The sequence below is a fragment of the Halyomorpha halys genome, unplaced genomic scaffold, assembly GCF_000696795.3.
Source record: "Halyomorpha halys isolate HHAL.00 unplaced genomic scaffold, Hhal_1.1 Scaffold2238.1, whole genome shotgun sequence".
In the NCBI taxonomy this organism is placed as follows: Eukaryota; Metazoa; Arthropoda; class Insecta; order Hemiptera; family Pentatomidae; genus Halyomorpha; species Halyomorpha halys.
In genome coordinates this window covers 159,071-167,339 of record NW_027108055.1, presented here as the reverse complement: position 1 = coordinate 167,339, position 8,269 = coordinate 159,071, and the positions used below count along the sequence as shown (strand labels likewise).

At 32.4% G+C, this 8,269-nt stretch overlaps 1 protein-coding gene across 4 annotated transcripts in view; it reads left to right on the top strand.

The window, feature by feature from the left end:
• Positions 1-8,269, top strand: part of LOC106691314 (2-oxoglutarate dehydrogenase complex component E1) — a 30,027-nt gene that overhangs the window by 8,044 nt on the left and 13,714 nt on the right. For all 4 annotated transcript variants that reach the window (XM_014437044.2, XM_024359225.2, XM_067046426.1 and 1 more), the window contains exons 6-9: positions 1,160-1,300; positions 1,387-1,515; positions 4,428-4,588; positions 4,938-5,082. In XM_014437044.2, coding sequence (XP_014292530.1) covers positions 1,160-1,300; positions 1,387-1,515; positions 4,428-4,588; positions 4,938-5,082 — 576 coding nt within the window. The remainder of the gene's footprint in view (positions 1-1,159; positions 1,301-1,386; positions 1,516-4,427; positions 4,589-4,937; positions 5,083-8,269) is intronic.

Here is an 8,269-nt window from a genome sequence, read left to right as displayed (position 1 = left end):
TATATATATTTATATATACGGATAGAATACACAAAAGAAATAAAGTTAAATGAATAGATACAATAAATATAATATGATGAGGAAAAGACAATATACTAAATCAATAGGAGTACAGAGCTGTGTAAATTATATAATAAAAACATCAACGTTTCTATTGTGTTTATTATCTCATAATTTTTGCCTATTTTTAATATTTTCCATAATTTTCTAATACTGTTAACTTTAAAATCATTTTCAAATATAACGTACTTTAACTGTCAATCCCCACTATTTCTCTATATCTTGTCAATGGTTCTCTTTCGCACTGACTTCTAATCTGATACCTTTTTATCTTGTTCATCATCTTTCTTAATTCTGGATTTTATTCTTATCTCCTTTTTCCATCTTTTAGTTTGTACTGTATTTTATATTTCTTCTGTTTATCTGTTTTCAGTAATTGTCTATAACCTTATTATTCTTATTTAATTTTTACGTGTCTCTGTACATCTTTTTAATTTTTCGTTTACTTTGTTCACATTATTGAAGTGTTTGTATCTTTATTAGCCCCGATGAAGCGCTGAAGCGTTGGCTCAATATAAATAGTTTAATCACTATTTGGCTTTTTTTTTAAAATTTACCCGGACCATTTTCCTTTTATTAAAAAATAAACAAGTAATAATTATTTTTACACTCAATTACTACTCGCTTATTTTCATTTCATTATTTTAGTAATTAGAGTGCTACCAATGGGTAGTTTCTCTACAGGCCTGTAACACTCCAATTTAACTTAGATCAGATTTACTAAATGTATTATAATGTACAGTTGTAAATAGCAATAAATAAATATTAAAAAAAAAAAAATATTTTAGTGTAAAAAATGATAAGCTGGTAGAGCAGTGAAATCCAAGTTAACAACGATAACACTGAAAAAAAACATTTTGCCAAAAAAGATTAAAATTTGCAATTTTGTACAGAAAAAATAACTCAAAGCGTGCAAAATTGTGGAAAATGTGCACTTTTTTGAGATATAAAATTAGTGTTAATGTATTTTTTATGATTCGGGAATTCCTGTTAAGATTTGGTTGAATTTGAAGCTAGAAAATATGTAATTGCACGAAAATCCGGTCTCTAATGATTGCAATTGTCCATCTCTACATACTTACTAAATGGAATGAAGTAGGGGCACTCTTCGTTCTTAAAAGGCGTTAAGAGGAGTTTGATCTTGATGTCGAGCTGTTCCATTCCACAGAACTTTTATCCGCTCACTTTGGGATTCACCAAGGCAATACAAATGCGACAAAATGACGAGTTTGGAGAGAAGGTAAGCCAGCGGTAATGATTAAGAAGTTAACTCTCAAATAGTTCCCATTTTTAATGTTTAATGCTTAATTTATTGACCTGTAACAGACTTGGCCGATCATAATCCACATGGCAAAGGGTCTTACTTCGCAGGGGATTGTCTACGAGACCTTAAAGTTAAACCAACTCAAGAATTATGAAACGTTTGGAACTATTCATGTTATATTCAATAATCAGGTAGCAATAAATACTAAAATAGAACAGTCCCATGATATTTATTATATTACTATTATTAAAAGAACTGAATTGATATTTTCTATTTCAATTATTAATAAAATAAATTGAAAGAAGATAGTTGACTGTATGAAGTAGATTGTAGGTGTATAGTCCGACTTAGGTCGACCTCAGCAGCCCATTCTGACAACCCTGACGAAGCCCTACAAACTGGGTCGAAACATTGGTTTACAATAAATAGTTCTCTTTTAATATTTTGCTATCTTTATTGACCACCACCTACTACTATCCTATATACTATAGGACTATCCTCCTACAAATTAATAAAATAAAACAACAGGTCGGCACATGGAAATGTTCTGTGGATTTATTAGGATAATCATAGAAAAAAAAATCTGCATATGTTAAAGATATCAACAGAACACTTTGAAAAATAATAATTGATTTATTATTTCCTCTCCGTGATATTTTATTTTGCGAAGAACGTAGATTAATAAAAATGGTTTGTATAAAATTGTTTAAACTGTGTCTTTCATGCATTTTGTGAAAAAAAAAGATTATCTGCATCAAACTATCCAGACTTTAACCAGAGTAAATGTGTCATGCCCACCCTTTATAGTATTTTATAAAAATAATAAAAAATGAATAATGAAATAAAGTATAAAATAATAAGATCTGAATTAAAGTATTCATGTAAATTACAGTTATACAACGAGTAGTACAATTAACTGAACACTTGTATAATTTGTAAAATGGAGGTTGGTCAGCCCTCATTTGGATAGGAGGTGCCACCTAGTTTATTAATATAAATAAATATGTTAGTTGATAGAAAAATTAAATTTTCCCTCTGGTTTTAGGCGTCCAGATTAAAATTAAAAAGCGTGAAAATGATCATAAACCTTTAATTGACACATAGATCTAAAGTTCAAAAATCATAAATTATTTTTCTCAACGAGTATATATTGTAGGGTGTTATCCGGCCAAGAAATAAAAAAATAGGAAGCCATACAAATTTTGTTTTATTGTCACTAAAACATTCACAATTTTAAAAAATCGACAATTTACACAATAACACCATCTATTACTCGTCACCTTTTTTTCCACTAAACATGGTTCACAAACAAACAACACGATCGGTTATCTATCGTTTCTTGATCAAATGAGAACCTCGTTACACTATTTTTTTGTGGTGTTGAATTTTAGGTGTCAAAAAAACGAAAAACATTGTAATTTTTTTCTATTTTTCGAAAACTAAACATTTCTTGAAGATTAATTAAGAAACTAAGATGACTGTTTTTCTACAAAATACTAAAATTATAAATATATATAATTTTTTTTTTGGACAAAATAAAACGCTGCTAGAGCAAGTTTTACAAAAGGCCATTTTTCGGTTCTCTGAAAAAAAAAAAAAAAGCCATCAACTTCGTTCTAATTTTCCAATTACACCGAGACATTCTTTAATAAAATTTAGTTTAAGGCGTATGGCATTGATGCTTTAGGCACAACCGAACCGACAGTATGAAGTTGTATACATTTTTCTTATAGAGAAATGAAAAGTTTTTGCGTTTTAGTTACACGAAAAAATAAAATATTATTTATGAATTTTGTAGAAATTAATGTCAGTTTTTTTTATTTCTTGTAGGAAATTACTTTTTGAGAAATGCTTAGTTGGTTTAGTAATATGCAAAATATCAAAAAAAGTTTCAAAATTTTGTCTTTTTTTCTCTAACCGTTGTGAAGATAAGAAACCAAAAATTCAAATTCACGTCTGATACATACCCAACACCATCATAACACAAAATATCTTTAAAACTCCATCCCATTTTATTGGATTATTTTGTAAATTCAAAAAACTGTACAAAATTCTACATTAGCCTAAGAACCTTTATCTATTTTTAAATTCATTCAAATTGGTGTAACAGAGTACTGAAAGATTACAAGATGAACTTTGTTCTCCTTAAAATTTACGGGGAAAGAGAAATACCTCGTCCTTCTCCAGTCATCTTAAATTATTATTATTATTATTTAGTGGGATTAGGTAGCTCATTGGTAAGGCACTGTGCTACAAAGTCCAAGGATCCGGGTTCGAATCCGGCTGTGGCAGATAATTATTTTCTGATTCATTGTAGTCAGCCCTTTGGGCTCGGGATCACTCCAGGATCCACCCAGCCTCAAAAAATCTGACCAAATGACCTACTTGCACAACTGTCGGTCTAATAAGAGTACTTTCTTACAAAACAATGCACCCCTAACCCTTCATGGGTTGTAGCGCTACAGATTTTATTTATTTATTTATTGTTATTATGATGGTCATTTTTCACGCAATAGCGAGTTCAACTGAGATGAGAGACGTGTTTCATTCAACCGCAGATATAAATTTTTACAAATTTTCTAACACTTCTAGATTATATCGAAGAGAACGGCTTTGTTGAGCCTCTCTTAGCACATGAAATGACAATTCAAAACCATCCATCCCTGCCACCGTTGATTCGGAATCAGCCCATGTTGATATAATTGGCGTTACCAATACGCATTCCAAATGGTACATCTTAAGTTTGACCACCAATTCATAATATTTTTGGAGCTTCTCAATCACAGTTGGGAATCGCAAAATCAATAATGGTTGCTTTATTTTTTTCCCTATTTATAAAGGGTAATCTGATTTGTTGCACTGTACGATCCATAATAGATTCGTCCTAATGAGGCTGGATGGTCTTTTTTAAGGATCCAATTTAGATTATAATAATAATATGGTATCCAATAGATTAAATTTCATTGCTAAAGCCTGATGGAAAATTGTGATCACATAATTATGTTTCTGGAGGTATTGTAATATTATTACCAGTAGTAATGAATTTTTATTTAAAACTGACAAGGCTAGAACTACGTATGAAATGACTAATGTTGTTCCTCAGATGGAAGAGACTATCAAACGCGAAACACACATGCACAATGAGTACTGCACCGATGCATTGCGCACCCTAAACATCCCCGTCTTCCATGTCAACGGGGACGACTTGGTTGCAGTCCATTTCATCATGAGATTGGCTGCTGACTTCCGGGAGCATTTTCGTCGGTAAGTAATTTTGATGAAGTTCTCTATAACTTATCAGTTAGAACGTCATTGTAACTTATCAGTTAGAACGTCACTGTAACTTATCAGTTCTCTGTAACTTATCAGTTAGAACGTCACTGTAACTTATCAGTTAGAACGTCACTGTAACTTATCAGTTAGAACGTCACTGTAACTTATCAGTTAGATCGTCACTGTAACTTATCAGTTAAAACATTACTGTAACTTATCAGTTCTCTGTAACTTATCAGTTAAAACGTCACTGTAACTTATCAGTTGTCTGTAACTTATCAGTTAGAACGTCACTGTAACTTATCAGTTAGAACGTCAAAGTTTATTGATCCTGTTATAGGGATGTTGCTGTCGATATTGTTTCCTATAGTCGTTTTATGACCCAAAGAGTTCTGACCAAGTACGAGTTTATCAAAGTTCAACAAGCCATTATGCAGACTGAACCGGTAGTGAAAAAATATGTTCGTGAACTAATCAAAGAAGGTGTAAGTGTTATTTTTTTTTTTTTTTGCATTAGTTTCCTACTCTTAAGAAAGAATAACTTTTGAATTTTATCTGGTATTTGTATTTATTTATTTATTTAATACCAGATCGGCCTGGTGGGCCTTACGTTAATAATTAATAAAAGTGGTACTTTTTTTTTTTAACAATTGATTGTGAGGAGTATAGTCTCATACAAAAGACACCCCTAACTATATACAATGCTATAAATATTAAAAAATTGACATAAAATAGATAGATTAAAATAATAATTCTTAATAAAAGATAAAAGTAAAGTTAATAACAAAAACAACAATTACATTTATAGATTTAACAAAATAAATAATTGACTTCTAATAAAAAAAAAAAAAAAGAAAGAAAAACAAAGTGAATTTAAGAAAAAAATGAAGAAAGAGAGAGAGAAAAAAATAAGAAACTATGATAAAATAAAATTTTAGAGTGACAATATCAGAACTGATAAATATAGAACTTATAACAGGATGTCCTGCAGCACCCTGGCCTTCAGTCTTCGGGTTGTGGTTGGGTTTCCCAATTTGTAAGTTACTGCTCCTTTAACTGTAGGTAACTGGGATTGGAATTTCATAAACCTTTTTTTGATGTTATCCTCTATTTGCGATTCCCGATGCAATTGCCTGTGCCTTTTATCTACTGAATACAAAAAGAAAGTAATCAGTTCTTCGACAGTCTAAGATTGAAGTGAATATTACGTGCAGATCATAATGCGGCTTTCATAATTAAAACTTTTATAATTTTTCTTCTTGTAAAAATATAAGACAACGTTATACTTATCATTTGATAAAATTGAATATAAGTTTTCATTCGCTTTTGATCGAGTCTGGCACCCGGAACTGCTTTACAAACTCCGTAAATTCCTACCTCCTACATATTTTCTCATCATCCGTTCCTTTCTTACTAATAGATTATTCCAAGTAAACCACAATGGTTCCTATTCATCCCTCTACTTTCAATCCGCTGGTGTTCCTCAAGGTAGTATTCTCGGTCCCATCCTCTACACCGTCTATACAGCTGACATCCCAACAACTCCTAACACTATCCTTACCACGTATGCTGATGACACATGTGTGCTCACAGTAATAACCCTTTGATTGCATCCCGAACTCTCCAGTCCCATATCACAACCCTCTAAGAATGGTGTCGAAATTGGAGCATAAAAATAAATCTCATCAAATCAATTTTACTCTTCGTCGTAAACCTGCCGACTGCCCTACATTATACTTTAATGATGTGGCTCCTATCTCTGTAGAACAGATTCGTTATCTTGGAGTACACCTTGACAAACGACTAACCTGGAATCCTCACACAAGACTGAAAAGACAGGAAATTGCACGCAGATTCCGACTGTTACAGCACTTACTAGACAAACGGTCTAAACTTCCAACTCATTACAAAAGACTGATCTACATGACAATAATAAGGCTCATCTTGACATACGGAGTTGCGCTTTGGGGCTCCACTAAACCTTCTAATTCCTCTCGTATCCAATCCTTACAATCCAAAATCCTTCGTAAAATCCTCAATGTTCCTTATTTTGTTAGGAATAAAACCATCTATAAAGACCTAAATGTTCCTTATGTAACCTATCCCGCCCGAACCCGATATCATTCCCTCCATTATAAACTCTCTAACCACCCAAACCCACTTGTTTCTAACGTTGCTTCTTCTTCCATTCCTTACAATCCTCCGAGGCGCCTGAAAAGAAGATGGCCTCGTGACCTTATATTTAAAATGTTTTTAGAGGTCTACTACTGGGTAGTTTCTCTACATGCTGTATCATATCATTATCATTATGTCATTATGATCAAATTTACTTGTTGTATTTCTTATAAAGTTGTAAATGCCAATAAATAAATAAATAAATAAAAAAAAAGGTTTCCCCTCAAATGTAAGGAGTCTTTTGTCATCATGTGTCCCCGTTCCAAAAGTCCTTAAACCGTGATAACGGATTATGGAATTTTCCGGTCTCTTCTTTATCAAATGAGAGGATGAGACTCTTAGTCCAAGAAACTGGGAGGAGCAAGAGTTCAATTATTTCACCCCAATGTTTGATTACTTTAATGAAAACTATGTACAGTTACTAGTCTAATTGATGTGTCTGCCAAGTATAGGTAGAAGGAATAGAAAATGGGAGTTGACGTTAAAAAAAAAATTAAATAACTTAACAGAACATCATTTAGCCCGGGAGAGGTGTAGCCTTGAGCACTTTGCTCACACTAGGAAATAAAGTTCTAAATTTTCTTAGTAATTCATCTGTTTTATTTACACTTTTATCTATCTTCCTTTTACCTTTAGATGTTGTTATTTCCGCTTGTTTATGTTATTCCTTCGTTTAACTACTTACCTATACTCAATTTCGTTTTTCTTCTGGGCTCCTAGCGGTAAGAATGAGCATCTCTCACCAGTGCACTCCTAGCGTGACATATTTTTCTCCCTCATTTGAGTATTTTGCTCTCCTAGGCTCCTCCTAAGTTTCTTATTTTTAATTGTGAACTGAGGCAAGAAGATCTTAAGATCTTTTATGAAATCCGTGTTCTTCAGCCCCTGATGGAAGAGCTGCAATTGAAAGTATTCATAAAGATTTTTGTCATCATCACATAAAATTATATATAAAAAAACGTACATTCGTCTACCATGAGATAAATGCTCACGCGACTCCTCTTAGCGGACAAAAACTAAGACACTCCTGCTGGGTTAAAGGACAGTAAATTTGCTTAAATACGACCCCTAAAAGAACTATTTACGTTCAATAGTTCCCGAAATACACTTATTTAAAATTGAGCATTTCATAATGAAAAATCACAAATAAATTTAGTTTGGGAAATCTATATCTCAGGAATCATTAGACGTACAGATGTCTTATCAATATTAGCACTCAAATTTAAGCTAATTTAATGTGCTATTATTGTAGTTTATGATGTTTGTCTTCGTAGGAGTCTACCAATAAGAAATGAGCCTTTCAGTTGACTGATTGACTTAGTTCAATTTCAACAGGTTTCAGATCCGTACTTTTAATAATAGTTTACGTCCAAAATTGGAACATTTTTCTATTGCAAAAGTATGGCAGAAATATAAAAACATAACAGTTAGGGAGAGAGGGAGAGAGGGAGGGAGGGAGGGAGGGAGGGAGAGAGAGAGAGAGAGAGAGAGAGAGAG